Below are 19,698 nucleotides of genomic sequence, written 5' to 3' on the forward strand. Positions count from 1 at the left end.
AAAAAAAAAAAAAAAAAAAAAAAAAAAAAAATGAGTCAACTTTGAGGAAAGCAATTTTTCCCTTCGACCAGGATTTAAAAAAAAAAAAAACAATGTATATGTTTTATATGCATGCGTGTACCTTCGCATGTCCGTATGAGCAAAATTGGAGGCGAATAAAACGTGCACTTGGGGTTAAAAATTAAGCCATTAGCGCAATGACGCAGGTGCCATTACCGAGTTGAAAAACGAAAACAACACAAGCAGCAAACGGGTAAGTGGAGAAACGGATGGGTATTATATAAAACAAACGGGTAAGCATACAAGTGGGCGAAATGGCCTATCGCCGAAAACGACCAAAGCCCCATGTATATAAGTGGGGCAAAACTATGCGGAAAAGGGGACGCTCGTTAGCCTTCGACAGGGGTATTAAAAAAATGAACACAACTTTTAGCTCAAAGGAAGGGTCACTTAAAGGAAGCAGGCGCTGCTGAACGAAGATCTGTTGCAAGGAATTTTCACTCCAAACATTGAAGCAACGCGCGCAGGTGTACTCCTTTGTGTGCATATCTTCAACATGTACACGTGCACACGCACATACGGACGGATGGACTTGTATTCATGTATGCAGAGTGAACGTGTACATCGTGGTCGCATCGCACTGTCCCCCCAAATATGTGTACTTGCCATAAATGAGGAAAACAAATTATTAAAAGATTTATAGCTCCCAAAAGGGGAAAGTAGAAAATGAAGCGTATCCTCGTGGAAATGGTCACTCGTTTTTACGTAGGTGGGTTTTCTCTCTGATTATCTTTTCCAAAGTCCCCTGGTTCCCCCTCATCAATTTCGCCACACGACGTGCCTTTCTCAATGTCGAGAACTTTTTTAACGCAAGAGATTCTTTTTTTTCTTTTACATTTATTTTCCTAACCTTATAAGGGTAATTTTGGACATGTGGATTCATAGGGCTATCCCCAATGTTGCTTTTCCTCTTTTCCCTTTTTGTCCCACTTTGAAATTATCCCTTATGCAAAACCACTAATTCGTACCATTGTGGTGTGCATGTGTATCCCATGTGGATATGTGTCACCAAGTTGCCATTCGTGGGAAATGTCCAATTCGCCTGAACTGTTCAGGCAAACACACCCAGAAAAAAAAAAAAAAAAAAGTCTGCACATGTTAGCTAGCTGAATAAACAAATGATCGCTGCTTGGCAAACCAAACTGATACAAGTGTGTGTAAAAAAAACACAACAGTGTGCATCCTCCAAATGTCCACATTGAAAGCGCGACAAGCATTTAAGAAAGACACTTGGTGCAAGGTTAAAACGAATCGCTAAAAACCTAGTTCACACTTATTAGAAATAAAAAAGAGAGGATACGAAAATGTGTCATTTAAACTTGAAGGGGACGCTCCACGCAAGTGAAAAATGTATGCTATTTTTGAAGAACAAGGTTTTGTTTTCCCATATTTTTTGTATGTTCCTTCCCCCTGCTACGTCTGCTTTCATTAATTCACCTCATGCGTTATGTCCCTCACGGGGGGATGTTTCCCCCTTTGGACAACGTTCGAACTGGTGGAGGCATCTGAAAAGCTGAGTTTTCCCCCAGTGGGGTACACATATACATGTGGATGAGAAGGCACGAACGAATCGACCAGAGGGGCGCACGCATAGTGACACATGCACGCAACCACACACCTGACAAACTTACTCGGACGCATCCTCCACCAGAGGGGGTGTGAAGTACCTCGAGTTGTATTCATAACGCCTCAAATTTTCGCCCAACACACTCCCATAAATCAAGTGCTGAAAAATTACGTCCGATGGTGTCCTCAAAGTTTCCTCTTCCAATCGAGGGAAGCCGTTATCCTTCTTACCCGTGACGGAAGAAGATATAATGTCTTCGACATATTCACCTAAGTAATAATTTATGTCATTTTCAAAGGTGTTAAAAACATCTTTATACGTACCTGTCCTGTCTTCTTCTTTTTCTTTTGCTCCTCCCCCCTTTCTGGCACGACGTACCACATCCTTGACTGAGTACTCATCGCATGAAAAATTGTCATCCCACTTTGGAAAGTCATAAATAACGTTTTGTTCCTGCCTCCATTCTTCACGCTTTACACTTGTTTTCCTTACCTCTTTAAACAATTTCAGCAGTTTGTCTTCGACATCCATTTTGGCTGACCTGCTTGGAGGTGACCCTACATGAGCATATACCTATTCCATTTAAGCCACTTTTAAATGGGTTAATATGTGTTGCACACACACTGCGTAACAGCGGAGGGACAGGTCGATAAGCTTAATCAACGCTTCCCTAACACCTTTCATCAATTATAAAAGGGAGCTCGCATAAAAACGATGCTGTTGAGAAAATCATATCACTAGCACGGTTAATTTTTTTTTTTTTGTACAAGCGCGTGTCGGCATGTCCGCACAGCGCAAATTATATACCCGTCTACAAAAAAGTCCAAATAGCCAACTGGGCTGGGTTAAAAAAAAAAAAAAAAAAAAAAAAAACTCACAAAAATGGTGAAATGGGTAATACATTTCGAAAGGGCATTAAAACGCATACTTAAACTGAATGGAGAAAATTAAAACTCAAATTTGAATTTTACAAACATGAACAAGTGTGTGTTTAATTTATAGCAGTTTCTTCCATTTTGGAAGAGTGTTATGTGTTGAAAGCTCGCTCACGCGCGCCCTTCCACATATGCTCCTTTGTACAGGGAGCCCTTGTGCGCATCCGGGCATAGTATGCAGACGTGATACACACAGGCACTGGGGACAGAGTCCACTCAGGAATCCTCGTTGAACGCCGCGATGTTAAACTTCCTTGTCTTGTCATATCCTTTGACGATGCTAATTCCGCACATGATCTACAAAAAGGGAAGGGGGGAGAGAAAGCAGTTGTGCAGTGATGGTTGTGTGTAGGGAGGGTGGAGTCATATCAAAACAGGTGAGCCCGTAAAGAAGCTGTGGCAAGGTGAATGGCAACTGTAGTAGGAGTAAACCACCCACATGGACGCCACTCTCCTGCTCCCTCAAACGTGCAAATCTAACCTCTGTCACGTAGACCACCACGGCCAAGTCAGGGTTACTCAAATTAACTGAGTAGCTGTTTCCTATGCAGTTGTCCAGCACCGTTAAGACATCTCTTTTCATGAGAGTCTTTGTGTTCGAGCATTTGTAAATCAGGGCCCACGAAACCTTTTTTCGTTCGGCTTGTTTGTCCTCACTTGATGTTGTCTCTTCCTTAGCCTTGTTCTCCTCTGCCCCGTTTTCCTCCACCTTCTTATCGCCCTCCTTATCGCCCTGCTCCTTATCACCGTCCTTCGCCTGGTCATCCCCTTCGGCACCCTTCTCCGTGGACACGTTCATCAGCTTGGACAAATGGCCCACGGTGAAACTCTCCTCCGCGCAGGCCCCTTTAGGAAAATTTTTCTTTAGTACTGGAAGGATGGCCTTTATGAAGGGAGACAAGTGTGGCTTGCAAATGCAGTCCAGGGGAATAATTTTGCACAAGTGTCGGAGGATATATTTTTCCTTCTTGTTATGAGCTAACACAAAAATCTGCTGAACAATGTCTGATGGGTTTTTTTCATTTATGTTATTAAATTTTATAAAGGTGAAATTTTTTACTATATTTCGAAGTGGGGCAAAACGGTTGTACTCTATGTTTTCCTTTTTTATTTCTTCATTAAGTTGTTTTTCCATGCGGCCTCCTTCTTCTTTTCCTTCTTCTTTTCCTTCTTCTTGTCCTTCTCCTTCCGCTTGCTCCCCGTTCGGATTGTCCTCCTCTACCTTCTGCTGCTTCACCGCAGCTTCATCTTGCTCAATGGGAAAATGGAGCTTTAGGAAATTCAAAAATTCTTTTATGCCTATGTTCATGCGCTTGGGGCTCAGCGTGGAGATCAGGATCCCCTTGCACTCTGCGTTCACGTTTATCTTCTGCCTCTGCGCGGGGGCGGGGAGCGGAAGAAGTTACGAAGAGGAAGTGACGAAGTGAACGCGGACAAGTCTGCGCAGCATATTTATCCCACATCAGGAGAGGCTATCTGAATAACGGCCACCCACCCACTTGTATGTGGGATGTAATTGTGTGGGAGCGCGTCGTGCACGCGTCTTCTTACCTTAGCCTGGTGTCTGCTCCCTTCAAAAATGTACTGGTTGGTCCTCTTCGTTTTTTTATACTCCATGGTGAACTTACAGAGCAGGGATAAGAGAATGAGCGCGATCAGGAATTTTATTTTGTAAAGATGACAAATCTAATTCACTTCTATAAGCTGCGTGGCCCTCCCCTACAGTCTGTAACGGCTGGCCACCTACACGGGTTTTATATACGCCCCTACTAACAGCTGCACGTTTAATTTGCGCACAAAAATAAGGTCCACAAAAAAGGAGAAAAAAAAAAAAAATATATATATATATATATCTATGCAAACTGGTCGCATGTACGAATATAATAGTTGTTGCTACTGTTGTGGAGGAAGAAAAAAAAAAAAAACAAGTGTCACTAATGTGGGTTACATGAGAGCAGGTTAAAATTCAAGTGGGAGAAAAAAAAAAAAAAAAAAAAAAAAAAAAAAAAATGACTTCATTCTTTAAACAACAAATATGTCCAAATGAGCAGTAAAACAAATGTAGAGAGCAATTTGTACGTGCAGAGATTGATACGTGGTGCTCTTTTTTTCTTCCCTCGCCCACGTCACATAGGTCGTGCAAGAAGAACACGCGCCAATCACCTAGCTCACGCTGCTGCAACAAGTGGGGGATAAATCGCCTCAAACAACATCCTTAACGCAACAAAATTGGCCAGAAAAAAGTGAAAGCACTTTGTCGCCCGACGTTGTTCGCACGTTCAACGCGCAAGCGCATGGGAAAGGATTAAAATGAACTTTACTACCACAAATTTTTTTTTTAATATGATTAACAGCACATGTAGATATTTTTCCCCCACACGCAACACCTGCACGGGGAAAAGCATTTTTTTCATTCCCACCTGTGCGGCAAACAGAAAAGGGGACAAAGAAATAACGTTGCGTTCTGTAACGCTGTACCTTCGCATAACTGCCCTAAATGTACAAATGTGAAGAGCCAAGACGGGTTTTAATGTCTCCTTCGGAGTTTTTTTTTTTGAAGTGAACAGGTGCTCTCCCGAACATTTCGTGTCATCCTTTTGTTGGGGGGCACATCCCACTTGGGAAGTAATCCTTCTCATCGCCCCTCCAAGGGGACGTCTTATTCTTTGGAGGACTGCTTAGATATATGCACCCGCCGTTATTGTGTAGCTAGCGACACATGTGTGAAAAAGAAACAAAAAAAAAAAAAAAAAAAAAAAAAAAATGTGGACGGCCATCCATTTTCACAGTCACCAGGGAGGACAAAGCGGGGGGGAACACTCTTACTGAAACGAAGGCGCTCGGGCGAGGATAAATACACATGACAGCACTCCCACACGTGAAATAACATATATGTACAAACATGTGCCCTCATGGACTCTCCAACATGAACAGGCACATTGTGTGCCTACTGGTCAGCGGAAAATTAATTGAAAAAAAAAATATCGACAAGCAAATAATCCAGCGCAACTTAGAACATGTCATTTTACATTTTCATAAGTACAGTCAAGAAACTGGCATTTCTGCATTGCTCAAAAAAATAATTCCTTATACAAAAAACACTTTCGTGGGGAGTGTCCACTTGAAATATTTATATTCCCATTTCGTTGAGCCACTACTAAAGGAGGGAAACATCGACCCCGCATGCTTACCAAACCTTGTTCATACATTTAAAAAAAGTGAAGACTGTAATTTCGTGGTGAAAAAATTGAATGATTATATCGCTTGTGCCATTCGAGCAGGAAAATTTTCACTCCAGAATGATGTACACAACTGGGTCAGTGTTGTACAGGTATTTTCTGCCAAACGGAGAGGCATCAATTTTGTGCCCTTGCTGAGGCACCTTTTGGTCAACGACACTTCTGCACCCTCGCTCAGCGGTAGCACACACAACTCTCACATAAGTGAACCTGGCAACGTACAGGCACCTATCCCAAATGACATACAAATTCAACACAGCGCACTCGATCAGTGTAACGTGGTCCATCCCATTTCTTCCCATGACCTCCGCTACGAAACGTTGGAAAGCCTATCCCCCAGGACCTTTTGCATACTGCTCAACGTGTTGTCCAAAGTTAAAATGCAAAACACGCCAGATCCAAGTTTCACATCCTTTGTGCGTGAAAAAACATCCCAAATGCTTCCCTACATGAGCAACATCGACTTGTGCCAACTCACAGAAGCCCTAACACAACTCATATGTGTAGATCGGGAAATTCTTTCCGCACTGATAGAACCAGAAGTGATAAAAAGGGTAATGTCCTTTGACCTTCTGCAGTTGTCCATGATCTTTCATTCTCTCTCACAATATTGGAAGGACTTAAAAAAAAAACAACTTTTCTGCGTACTCTTCATGCGGAAGATAAAAAAATATTTAGCACTATATTCACTACACAATCAGGAGGAGAAATATATCCTGCGCACTCGGAACAAAAACACTCTGATCGAAATAGTTCCCATGTTTTTTTTGACCTACGTCAAAAATGCACACAACATGTTCCCCCACTATCCTTGCTTGTCCAAGTTCATCCTGCTGCAGTTTTCCATTTTGTCCAAGTGGCTGCATCGCTCTCTCTGTGAACGAAATTGCCAAACTGGGATGCCAAATCAGAAGTTTGCAGACAAAGGAGAAAGACATCCTCCTTCCTTACGCCACATCAACCAAACACTCTCCAATTTACTGTACGCTTTTATTGGCTACCTTTACAACATTAGCACACTTCAGTACAAAGGGGAACAAAGCAGATCTTTCACCAGGCACCTCCATTTAACCCTGGACAACATTTATCAGCTCCTCTCCCACTTCATCCTTTTTTATCGTCACAGGGAAGTGTTAACAAATGGGGCGCAATTCATGCTGCCAGTGCACAAATCGCAGCTTTTAATTTTTTTGTACACCTATTGGGATTTCCTGCTCGATTTGCAGTCCCGCGTAAATTATTGCACAGGAATGACAAAAAAAAAAAATGTAGCCTTAACCGTTCAGGCAAAACGCCACGAAAAAGAAAATACCAATCTCACAGCTGACTCATTTTTTTTCATCAAATGGGAGAACGTGAAGAAGGTAAATTTTGTGCTTGCTCTTTTGGACGACATTAACCTAAACTCCTTCATGAAAGAAACTTTGGAAGAAAACAACAAATACGTCAGTTACATTTATTCACAGATCCTTAATGTGGCTAACAACTCGGTAGGAGTTCCCCACCGGACAACTCTACATTTCAGCAGAAGAGTGGTGGGGCCATACACAATTTCTGAACTGTGCAGGTGAAAAGTGGTAAAAAAAAAAAAAAAAAATGCAGCAATGAAATGACCAAGTAAATTGGCTAGCTGCCCATAATATGAATAAACTGCCAACCTCAAAAATGACTTTGTGCAAATCTGTCCTTCTTCAGAACATTAACATGTGCATATGTCACCTGTTACTGTGTTTGCTACATTTGTGTCCTACTTAGTTGACAAATTTGTTTAACATTTTACAGCTTTAACTTTTTTTCAGAGGGGTATACTACTCCACGTTGTCGGCTACCTGCGTGCTGTCCGTAACTCCTCCATTTTTTTGTTTATTTTTCTTCCCAACTCCAATAATGCTGTTGCACACTTGGCCACTTCAAAGCATGTGCTTATCGCCCTGTCCCCAACCCAAGCACCACCACTTGGTGAGGAACATAAACGTGGACTTATCACGTTGTTTTTTTCTATCCGGATTATTATGTTAACGTTGCACATACGAGAAAACAAGTGACATAAAAAAAAAAAAAAGAAGACAAATAAAATAGCGTTCCTCACCTTTTGCCTCACAACCGTGTGCGTACTTTTTGTCTTTTTGCCCATTCTTCCCATCGCAAAGAACTCAAATAAGGAGCGTGTACCTCTGTTCACATGACCGACCAACGGGGGGATGCCCCTGTCCGGGGGGCAATACAAAAGAAGTGTAATTCGTTCATGTCACGCTGAACTACCATCGTGGAGGAGGAAATAAAATATAATGCCACATCAACAGGGATGAATAAATGGTACAGTTCTTTTTTTTTTTTAAATAAACTGTCCTAGCAACACACTTTCCCTTCATCAGAAAAAAAGGTGAAATGCTTGGGGAAAACCTCCCTCGCGCGACGGTTGCACAACGAGTCAGTTGTTTGGGAAAAATGAAAAAGGAAAAATTAGAAACATTGTGAATTTCAAAGTGGCAAAAGGCACGCATATTTAAGTACACCCCACATGATGCTCAACGAATGCAGAGTGCCAAACGAAAATAGTGCCTGGTCGCTCCCAGCACACGCAAGGGCGCCCTGATGCAGCCTCCGGTCATATACCACTCGCGCACAGCACTACTGACACAAAGCGCAGGGCACGGAATCGGGGTCACACCACATGGGGAGAGAAAAAAAAAAAAAAAAAAAAAATGACTGCTGTGCCACGTTAGTGTTAATGCGCAACTTACTGGAGATGCAGTCTCCCCAACAAGCGAAGAAAAAAAAAAATGCCCAAACGACCATCCGTGCAAGTGAACAGCGCGGAATGAAGGCGAATGATTTGGCGGATAGGAAACAGAGCATACGTGCGTTTTCACCTTCACACGTTCATACGTTAACACGTTCATACGCGAATGTTATAAAGCAGCCCTCGCGGGCACTCACACCTTTGCGCGTGCTTCCCCCCCCCCCCGTTTGCCACGTTTTTTTTAAAGTTACATTCGCCTCTTAGTTGCGTCCAAAGTTGCATCCGCTTTTTAGTTGCACTTTCGTTTTGATTTGATTTTATTTTATTGTACTTTTCTTTATTTCCCCCCTCCCCCCCCGCACTTTCTGCTTTTCTAATGTGCCCTTTTGTCACGCGACAGTGGAGTTAAAAACCCGGTACCACCCGCCGTCGCTGCGTTGGCCACTGCCAAGGCGATTCCTGGCACGTCCTCCGCAATTTACATTAACGGGGAAGAGCCAGTCAAAACCCCTCACACTTATAAAAACACCCATATGGCGGCCGTGGACATGCATATGCGATCGGGCGAGCTGCCGGAGGAGGCTAAAAAGGACCAGAAGAAGGACCCCAACGGGGTAAACAAGAGTGAAGAAGAAATGCAATCAGGTATAAAAACATATTATGAAATGAAAATCGAGGAATACGAATCCATAATAAATAAAAAGTTACAAAATAAAAAAAGGTTAGAAGCTCAGAGAAATGAATTGAATACAAGGGTTAGGGAACTGTGCGATGAAATTCAGTACCTGCTCGAAGCTGCGTCTTATGTTGGTGAAATTGTTAAACCCATGGGAAAAAATAAAGTGTTAGTTAAAATAAACCCTGAAGGAAAGTACGTAGTGGATATTGCTCATAGCATAAACATTGCCCAGTGCACTCCTAACACGAGAGTAGCATTATATAATGATTCTTATAAGTTACATAAGATTCTTCCAAGCAAAGTAGATCCTCTTGTGTCGCTTATGAAAGTCGAGAAGGTACCGGACTCGACGTATGAAATGGTGGGTGGGTTAGATCAACAAGTGAAGGAAGTGAAGGAAGTGATTGAGTTGCCAGTGAAGCATCCTGAAATATTTGAATCGTTAGGAATTTCACAACCTAAAGGGGTATTACTATATGGTCCCCCAGGGACAGGAAAAACTTTACTAGCCAGAGCAGTAGCACACCACACAGAGTGTACCTTTATAAGAGTGTCCGGGTCAGAACTTGTTCAAAAGTATATTGGTGAAGGATCGAGAATGGTTAGGGAATTATTTGTAATGGCAAGGGAACATGCTCCTTCCATTATCTTCATGGACGAAATTGATTCTATTGGAAGCCAAAGGATAGAAGGAGAACATGGAGACTCGGAAGTACAGAGGACCATGATGGAGCTACTGAATCAGCTAGATGGTTTTGAGTCCACACAAAATATTAAAGTAATTATGTGCACAAACAGAATTGACATCCTCGATGAAGCTTTGTTAAGACCAGGAAGAATTGACAGGAAAATTGAATTCCCCAATCCTAATGTGGAAGCTAGGATGGAAATTTTAAAAATACACAGCAGGAAAATGAATCTCATGCGAGGAATCGATATGCTGAAAATCGCCACTGATATGAATAACTGCTCTGGGGCTGAAGTCAAGGCTGTGTGCACCGAGGCGGGCATGTTTGCCTTACGAGAGAGGCGTGTCCACGTCACGCAGGAAGATTTCGAGATGGCCGTCGCAAAGGTTATGAAGCAGGACGCAGAAAAAAACTTCACCCTACGCAAGTTGTGGAAGTAGGGGGTGTCACCTATCCCGCACACACACACATACACATGCATCACCACTCCGTCCATGTTTTACATTTCGCAGCGATGCATAACATTTTTTTTTTTTTTTTTTTTTTTTTAGTTGTTAATGTGTTTTTTTTTTTATATATATATATGCCCAGAAGGCACAAAAAAAAAAAAAAAAACTTTTCAACTGGCGATATACGCGCGTGTGCGTAGTTTCATAATTAACGTGTCGCCTGTGCCCCTCAAGGGGGAAAAAAAAAAAAATGAAAACAAATGAGAAAAAAATGTACAAACGTAAAAACGAAAAAAAAGGTGAAAATTAGCCTGCGGTATAAAGCTAATGGTGGAGTATGCCAGTGAAGGGAACAAGTCACATTTAATATTAAATACGTGCATAAGGTTAAGTATGCACATGAGTACTTTTGTCCCCTTTGGCCGTAGCCGTTGTAAGGCCCACATAGTTTGCCACCTTCTCAATTTTGTCTTCCTCACTCTTATCTTCACTTGCGCTCACAAAGTTGGTGTAGTCGTTCAACACCTCGCGATAGTTCAGGTACTCCTCAAGCACTTGGGCATTCTGAACGACCTTTTCCCGTCCCCATTTTTTCAGTTCCAAGAGGGCACTCTCGTCCAACTTGTTTTTCTCCCGGGCGTTCACAACGCGCAGGAAGGTCCTAAATAATTTGTGCATATGCGGGTACTTATCTCCACGTGTGTTTTTATGACTCTAAATAGATAACGTTGCTGCCCCCCGGCGACCATACCTACACAAAGGGGACACTTTTTTTTTTTTTTCCAAGGAGCCAAAAGGCGTCGCCGTGTAGATGACGTGTTGGAGATACATAAAAAATGCAAATGGGGGAAATTTCCTCAAAGATAAATCTTCTTTCTAATCAATATCCTTTTCTTCAACATGAAATTATTTTTCACCAAAATGGGGGGAGGTAGCCGTTTGGGTGTTTTACGTTGCCTGGGATGACGTTGCGCGGGTCGGACTTATTTACCCCATTTGGACGGAAAAAAAAAAAAAAAAAAAAAAAAAAAAAAAAAAAAAAAAAAAAAATTGTGAAAATATCCCTGGGGGGAGAAATTGCCAAACGACCAAACCGCGTTCCACCTTCAGTGCAGGAAATTTATTCAACAAATAAAAATTACGGAGGGGCCTCAAACCCATTTAACACTTATTTTTTACCTACCTACAGAAGGTTATGCACAAGTCACAATATTGTTGAGCAGCAAAGAGGAAGGAGCAACGCGGCATTAGCTTCTTCCTTGAAGTGTGCGAATGAGCCACTTTTACCGAATCATGACCCGGTGTGATGAGGTGATGTCGGCGTCGGCACGAGCAGCAGAGCAGAGCACTCCCCATGATGATCCCCCCAGTGTGGGTACAAGTCGCACCAAAGGTACAGCCACTTCAGATGACACCACCCCCAAATGAGTAGGAAAATAATTTTCTCTCTTGGTCCATTTTATTTTGTATGTTGTTTGTTTTCTAAAGTCTATTTATTATATCAGGCAAAAAAAAAAAAAAAAAAAAAAATGGGAAACACATCACGAAGGGGGGAAAATGAATCCCTCCGCAAGACTGTTACGCGACGCCTCATGCAGTTGTCCACATGAGTAATGCGCTTTCCTACACGTACAAAGACATTCGTACACACATGTACACATATGCCTAGCCGTCTTAAGCACAGTACATATTCACCTGTACAAAACTCAAGCACGCAGCCTTCGCGTGCATAAACGAATGGAAGGAGGAAATCATACAAGTTCGTATTAGGTAACCAAACGTGCACACAAAAGGGAGTGAAAAATGATTACAAAGAGAAATGCACAGCGAGGTTAATATATGTAATGGCAAATGTTAAAATAAAATATATTGGAATAAATGCACACAGGAATAAAAGGGTCACAGGTCAATACGAGAAATATGCCCCCATGTGAAAAAGAATGCGAATCGGGTGCCGCTCACTGATACACCCACGCAGCGACTCTTAATAAGGCGAATGACATTAAAAAAAAAAAAAAAAAAAAAAAAAAAAGCATGCGCGTCTGCACCTGCATGTACGTACATATAGAAGGGGGGTATATGCCCACGGGCACGTCAACCCATCAGACTGTCCACGTCGCCCTTTCGCGCGATGATAAGGGTACAGGGAAGAGCAGCTCCCGGCGCATGCGTGTGGTTACTCGAATGATTCACACATGCTAAATTGTTACAAAGAGACACTAGCATCCGGCATCGTACATCTTTAGTTCATAACGTCCCTTCTTCCGTTGGCGCTGAAATTGGAGAAGCGGACAACTCCCCCTTCCTACCCGCCTGAACCGTTCAGGCCATTCTGAACAGCACTGTTTTCTAAGGTAGCCATTGAATTGTTATTCGTTGCATTATTAGCAGGATCTATATCGGCGCTACCCCCTGGGTGCATCATCATGTAGTTGTTCACTATGTGGTCCATTCTACCTGTCTCTCCCTTCTGGTTTCCCTCACCCGGTGCGCAATTAACACCAGACGGTACTACCACACCTGATGAGCCCAACTGTGCTGACTTGTCCTGGGTTGGAGCCGCGCCGTGCATGTCATTGTTACCCCTTTGGTTTTTTACATTTGCCATATGATAACCGCTTACCCCACCAGCTGAAGATACGGGCGTTCCACCACTACCCTCGCTAGGGTTGTTCATATCTACCAGTTTGTTCTTAAAGGATCCTGTCCCTGAAGCAGATGTTGAAGTTGTAGCCCCTCCTGCAGGCATAGAACCGTAACCTTCAGTCCTCTGGTAACCCATATTATACGCATTGAAGTTAGCATAAGGGTTGTTCATGTTATTGTAGGGGGGTGGGAAACCTCCACCACCCATGAAATTAGGATACCTCTTGAACATTCCTGGTGGTCCTCCTCCTGGTGTTCCTGGTCCAGGTCCAGGTCCGGGTCCGGGTCCGGGTCCCCCTCCTCCTCCTACCTTATTCATTTTTTCATAACTCAAATTTTGAAAATTGCTCATATTATAATTATAATTCAGCATATCATTATTCATGTAGGGAAATTTTAAATTATACATGTTATTGTACATGGGGTTGGATGGTAGGTTGTTCATGGCATTTCTGTTTAACACATATGGCTGGTACTTGTTCATGGGGTCCATGTAATTCATGCCGCCGCTCATGCTTCCACTGAGTCCCCCATCGCCTGCGCTTACCGAGTTCATCATGTTCATGGGGCTGGTCATGGGACTGGTCATGGAAGAGCTCATGGAAGAATTCATCGCAGAGCTGATCTGACCTCCTACCCCACTTGCACCACTCATCTCATTGGGCCCTTCGCCCTCCGGGTTGTTTACACTCACGGTGCCCTTGCTTCCCCCACTACCACCAGGACCCATGTTGCTCTTGTTCAAATTGCCTGCATTGCTAATCGTCGCCCCACCTCCACCAGACACTCCTCCCCCCTTTGCCATAAAAGCAGCACCCTCGCTCTTTATCTCCTTTGCAGTGCCACCTTGCGCACCACCACTGCCTTGACTAAACATACCACCACCCCCACCTCCACCACCAGCATTATTCAGCATATACATGTTCCCATTGTACATGTAGTATTGGCCATAGAGCTGTGGATTGTACATGTAAGGAAAATTATAACTGCCAGGGGGACCATCCATTTTGTTCCCTCTCATGTTAAGCACATTAGTCTGCATGCCATATGGGCTGTTCATATTAGGGGTCATAAAATTATTCACATGCATACTAGGGTTAAAATATTTTGAATCCATATTTCCATTTTTGTAAAGGGGTTCGGAGTTTACTCCATGACCCAGAGCAAAGTCATTAAAGGGAATTGCCTCACTTCTGTTTTTACTTATAGAGTGACTTCTCGTTCCGTACTTAATGGACACAGCTGGCTTCGTATTTCTTTTATTGTATGTAGTTTTCCTTCCCCTGGTGGACGTACCAGTGGCCTTCTTCGCCTCCTTCACTTGGCCTACACCACCCAGTGGATTATTGGGATCGGAGACCAACCCGGCTAGCGCTCCTGCTCCCTCACCTCCAAGGGGCACTCCCCCTTGTGTTAAAATTTTCTTCTTTCTTCCTCTTTTTTTCTTCTCAGATTTTTTCTTCCTACCTCTCTTCTGAGGCACCTTCACCACAACACCTGCCGTGCCCAGCGCAGCTCCATTCGCACCGGGCAAAGTGTTCAGCGTGCCACCAACACTATTCAACAGAGCACCGTCCGCTGCTCCCACACCAACAGCAGCAGTTCCACTTTGTAAGTAGTCCTCATTTTCTACCCCCTCCAACGGCCCCACAAGTCCATTACCCTTTTGCGCATTCCTAGCTGCTAATCTAAACGAACGATCATTCTTCTGGTAATTATTTTTTTGTAGCGCATATGGATTGTTCGCATTCACACCAGAGCCATAGCTACCACCAGCACCTCCATACATATTCCCACCATCATTCCTTTTCCTCCTCATTTTATCGTGATCAAAATTGAAATGCTCCACTTGCTTATGTTGCCTCTTCTTAGAAATTAGCACAGAACCACCATCCAGGTTAAAATCTGAACACAATTTCTTCTGCTGCTTCAATATTCTACTTCTATTTCTTCTCTCCCTGCATATCTTATTATACCTTTCAATGATGGTCTCTCCCATTGCCTTGGTCTCCACATCCTTCAACAGATTGTATCCTATATTATACAACACATCATCATCATCACACAGGAATTCAAAAGTTCCTTTCTCCTCCTTTTCCACATATAATTTAAATTCAATACTTATAGTGTCATTAAAAATTAACCAATACTTTTCATTATTTATTTTACCCAAATAGCCATTGTTGTAGTCGACTTTTTCTTCTGTTAGCATTTTTTTTAAATTAATACTTTCACATAAGACTAAATTCAAAAGCATTCTTATGATTCTCAGTTTTGAAATCACACTCAGGTCATCCCACTCGAGAAATAATTTCTTGCTCAATCCCTTGTCGTCTTGTAATTCTTCATGCTTCACTCCGTCCGTCAGCTGGTCACAATGTTGATTGCCACCCGTGCCATCCTTTTCAATCACCCCGACCGCATTACTGTTGGTAGGAGCAGATGTGGGAGCTTCTTCTTGGGTCACACTTCCACCTGGGTGGTCGCTTCTTAAGATGGATGCCCCGTCTACAGTTGCCGCGGTGTCCTTGTTCTCCCCCTCTGCTTCGAGACTCCTGTCCCCGTGGGACTTGTCCTGATCTGCCAGCTCGGCTGATGATGACTGCTCCACTTTGGCGTGGCTGCTCGATTTCTTACCCTCGCCATTCGCTTCGTTCGAGGAGCGGTCTTCCGCGTCCTCCCCGTCGAGCGCCTCGTCCGCTTCATTCTCATTGTCGCTTTCATTTTCCTCGTCCTCCTCCTCGAACTCATTCCCGTCCTCGTTGGCGTCGTCATTCGCGTCGTCATTCCCGTCGTCATTCCCGTCCTCATTCCCGTCCTCATTCCCGTCCTCATTCCCATCATCATTCCCGTCGTCATTCCCCTCATCGAAGAGCTCCTCCACCTTGACGTCCTCCTCCGCCTTCACCTTCTTCTTGTTCTTCTTTTTGTCACTCTTTTTCTTCTTCTTGGAACTGCTCCCCCCACCAGACGTGCCTCCACCACCACCCGACTTGCTCTTCTTCTCCCTTCTATTCTCCATTACAGGGAAAAGCTCATTAAAATTTACCACCCTCACCAGAGAAGCCTGCTTGTCCTCAAAAATACGAGAGATGTACCTGTACATAAATATGGACTTGGAGTTAAAGTACCGTCCGAGAAAAAAAAATAATTTTAAAATAAAATTTCTTCCAAATTCAGTTGTCTCCTTATTTTGAAACATATCATCAATGTCCTTGAAGTTCCAACTCATTTTGAGCACATCTTTGTAAACCGTTAGGAAGAGCAACACCATTACGTAATTAGGATTGTTAATAAAGAGAATCGACTCATCATCTACATAGGTGGGCAGCTTCATTTGTTTAATGTAACTCTCCTTTATATTTCTTTTCCTTTCTCTTTCCTCGAGAACACTTTTCCTGGCAGCCACGGAATAATCGTTATCGTCAAAATAGGAGTTTTCTTCCTCTTCTTCATCTTTGTCAGATGCGCTTCCACTTTTTACCTTGTTCCTACCACTGTTGCTTTTCTTCTGTTCGTTCTTCACGGTCTTCTTGCTGCTTCCCTTGCTAGTACCCCCTTTGTTACTACCTTTGCTGCTGCCTTTGCTAATGCCTTTGCTAATGCTCTTGTGGACCATTTTGCCTCCACTCTTACTACGGCTCTTGTTTCCATCATCCTGGCTTCCCTTGGGGGGATTCCGCTTCCTCTTCTTCAAGCTCAAGGACGTTCTCCTTTTTTTTTTCTTCTTCACGTTGTCCTTGGCGACCTGCTTAGATGACCGTCTTTTCTTTGGGTCCTTTTCATCTTCTTCCTCCTCCACGTCCTCCTCCTCGTCCTCCTCATCTTCATCCTCATCTTCATCCTCCTCGTCCTCATCATCGTCCTCGTCGTCTTCCTCATCCTCGTCCTCTTCCGCCTCATCCTCATCCTCCCCTTCATCGTTATCATTATCATCGTCGTCATCGTCACTGTTCTCTTCTTCATTTTCTTCCATTTCACTCTGATCCTCCTCAGTATCGTCCTCCTCTTCCTCTTCCTTATACTTTGCACCTTTGCGTCCATCCCTGCCTTTGCTTTTACTCGATTTCGAGTCTGCTCTACGATCCTTCCTCGAGCTGCTCCTACCATTGTGCTCTTTTTTTTTTTGATCCGATGAACCCTTCCTTGAGACATCTTTCCTGGTGGCCGTTTCAACTGCTCCCGATTTAGTACCTTTCGCGGGGTTATTCTTCAGGGACTTATTTTCCTTACTGTTTGCGCCACTTTTCTTCTTCGAGCTTTTTTGCCTACATGCTTCATTGTCGCTTTCGCTTACACTCTTGTTGCCCTTCTCCTTTTCTGTTCTTTGGCCCCTATCCGATTTCACCTTTTTCTTCGCATCAGCGACACTTCTACTAACCGTGGTCCCTTCCTCCTTCGAACTAGCCGTGTGACTGCTCATCAGCTCGCTCACCTCATCGTTACTCCTTTGAGCTACTCTGCTGCTGCTGGATGTTGTAGAGCCTCTTTTCTGCTTCTTCACATGTTCGCTGTTCAGGCTTTCCTGACTTGCATTTTTAGAAGCGGCATTCTTAGAAGTGACATGCTTAGACGCGGCATTTTTGGAAGCGGCATTCTTATAAGCAGCATTTTTGGAGGGGCCGCTCTTCAAGGGGGTGCTTTTCGCGGAGGAACTTTTTGAGGAGCTTTTGGGTGCAAGACCCTTCGCCGGGGCGCTCTTCGGCGCGTCATTCTTTGTTGAGCCGCCCTTCGTGCTACTGTTACTAGCCGCATGGCTACTATTGAAGGTGTGACTTTTTATGCCCTCCTTTTTCATAACAGATGAATGAACACTCATTTTGTTCTTCTCATCACCACCTCTGCTAGCACTGATGCTACTATTGTTGGTGGTGGAAGTGCCACTGCTACTGTTAACACTTTTGTATTTACTGTTCTTAAAAATTAATTTATTATGTACCTTAACGTCGTGCTTTTCGTTCGAACTATCCTTCTTCCTCTTGTCAACGCTGGAGTGGGAGGACTTATCCCTTTGGCTATCGTCCGTGGCTCCTCCAACGCTAACGCTACTCCCACTTCCTCCTTTTTCACTTTTCGTACTATACGACTTGACGCTGTCCCTTGAGTTAGAACCCTTGTGCTTCAACAAGTCGCTCGTGTTGCTTTTAAACGTTTTCACATTTTTAATGCCATCCTTTTTCTCGTTCATCCTCGTGGTGTCAATTTTGGACCTACTATTAGAAGACGAGCAGCTTTTACTTTTGCCCTGATGAACGTCATGACCCTTTTCACCTTTGCTTTTCTTCTTGGAGATGCTGTCTGCACGACCCTGCATCACATCGTTGTGACTATTCCAACTGCTTCCACCACTTTTGCAGTTCACATTTGAGTCGTTAAAACTCCTTCTCTCTTCGCATTTCATTTTGTTCATAATACTTCTACACACATCCTTTTATATGTCGACTCCGTGGATCTGTTATAGCTTCCACACGGGGGTGGCACTCTCTCTCTCTCTCTCTTTATCCTTATAATGCACACAAATAATGTGCATAAAAAAAAAATAAAATAAATAAATGTATTTATACACAAGTGCGCGAGTATGGCATGGAGAAGCAACTGTGCGTGTAACACCACTTCCCGTTTACACATGCCTCTCGCGAATTAAGAAATGTTTACGTCGTTCCCCTTGTAGGGGGTGTACATGCGTGTGTATTCGATGAGTTGTGCGTCTAGCGCATAAGCACACATACATACATGTGTGTGTGTACGTGCGTCCGTTTATGGTAAACCCGCAATGGGTAGCCGCAACCCTTTCACACCTGTTCGCTCGCATGCAAACGAATGGTGCACACGAGGACATGTAAAACGTGTGTGTATCACACTTAGAGGGGAATATCTCTCAACAAAAGAATGCTCCTCCCCCTTTTCGCTTTCTTTTATGTTAAATGCGTTTCTCCCCTTTATTTGTTCTAAAAAAAAAAAAAAAAAAAAAGTGTGCTGTTTTTGTTCGTGCACAATAGCCTCGCTCGTTTTGTGTTATTTTGGGCAAATCTTTTTTTTTTTTTTTTTTTTTTTTTTTTTTTTTTTTTGGAAAATCTTTTTTTTTTTTTTTTTTTTTTTTCTTCTTCTTTTTTTAAAACAAAAAGGGACAAGAGGAAAGGAACACAGCAGGTATATATGGTGTATACGTGTGCGTATGCACGAATAATAATACATATATAATAATACCCCCGCTTGTTACGCCCGCTCCTTATGTGCGAGCAACAAATTGGGCATGTGAAAACTAACGCGCAAGGGAACTCAAAAAAGTCGCCTAGCCGTTACTCGCCATACGCCACATATACACTTTTAAACCAATATCCATGCATAATTAATAATTCTGTTAAAACAATTAAAAAAAAAAAAAAAAAAAAATGAACGCACAAAAATACATAATATAAACAAAATTCAATCGCCTGTGAAAAGGTCGTTTCCCAATGACATGTTAATAACACAATATAAGTGTTACATGCGAATGGGGAAGGCATGACATATATATATAATATATTATATATGTGGATCTCTCTCCACTAGGCAGTAACGCTCTCACAATTACAAGTTTGTATTTTTGTGTGCCTTTATATCTTCTCGCGTTCTGTGCTACACGATATGCAACTGTGCCATATCCCAATTAAGCACTTCAATCAAACACAAGGGCACGAACAAATGCGCA

At 43.1% G+C, this 19,698-nt stretch overlaps 5 protein-coding genes across 5 annotated transcripts; 1 reads left to right on the top strand and 4 right to left on the bottom strand.

Moving 5' to 3' along the window:
• Positions 1-1,687: 1,687 nt before the first annotated feature.
• Positions 1,688-2,158, bottom strand: AK88_02761 (uncharacterized protein; the record flags this gene model as incomplete). The annotated part of the gene is made up of 1 exon (XM_012480384.1): positions 1,688-2,158. One exon carries the CDS (start codon positions 2,156-2,158, stop codon positions 1,688-1,690), a length of 471 nt encoding a protein of 156 aa, XP_012335807.1.
• A 620-nt stretch (positions 2,159-2,778) lies between these two features.
• Positions 2,779-4,179, bottom strand: AK88_02762 (uncharacterized protein; the record flags this gene model as incomplete). The annotated part of the gene is made up of 3 exons (XM_012480385.1): positions 2,779-2,859; positions 3,044-3,937; positions 4,114-4,179. The coding sequence occupies 3 exons, from the start codon at positions 4,177-4,179 to the stop codon at positions 2,779-2,781; spliced, it is 1,041 nt and encodes a 346-aa protein (XP_012335808.1).
• Positions 4,180-5,488: 1,309 nt separating this feature from the next.
• AK88_02763 (26S protease regulatory subunit 8) lies at positions 5,489-10,352 on the top strand (the record flags this gene model as incomplete). The annotated part of the gene is made up of 2 exons (XM_012480386.1): positions 5,489-7,368; positions 8,945-10,352. The coding sequence occupies 2 exons, from the start codon at positions 5,489-5,491 to the stop codon at positions 10,350-10,352; spliced, it is 3,288 nt and encodes a 1,095-aa protein (XP_012335809.1).
• A 396-nt stretch (positions 10,353-10,748) lies between these two features.
• AK88_02764 (uncharacterized protein) lies at positions 10,749-11,039 on the bottom strand (the record flags this gene model as incomplete). The annotated part of the gene is made up of 1 exon (XM_012480387.1): positions 10,749-11,039. One exon carries the CDS (start codon positions 11,037-11,039, stop codon positions 10,749-10,751), a length of 291 nt encoding a protein of 96 aa, XP_012335810.1.
• A 1,627-nt stretch (positions 11,040-12,666) lies between these two features.
• AK88_02765 (uncharacterized protein) lies at positions 12,667-18,408 on the bottom strand (the record flags this gene model as incomplete). The annotated part of the gene is made up of 1 exon (XM_012480388.1): positions 12,667-18,408. One exon carries the CDS (start codon positions 18,406-18,408, stop codon positions 12,667-12,669), a length of 5,742 nt encoding a protein of 1,913 aa, XP_012335811.1.
• Positions 18,409-19,698: the final 1,290 nt, after the last annotated feature.

Source organism: Plasmodium fragile (assembly GCF_000956335.1).
Source record: "Plasmodium fragile strain nilgiri unplaced genomic scaffold supercont1.28, whole genome shotgun sequence".
Classification (NCBI taxonomy): domain Eukaryota; phylum Apicomplexa; class Aconoidasida; order Haemosporida; family Plasmodiidae; genus Plasmodium; species Plasmodium fragile.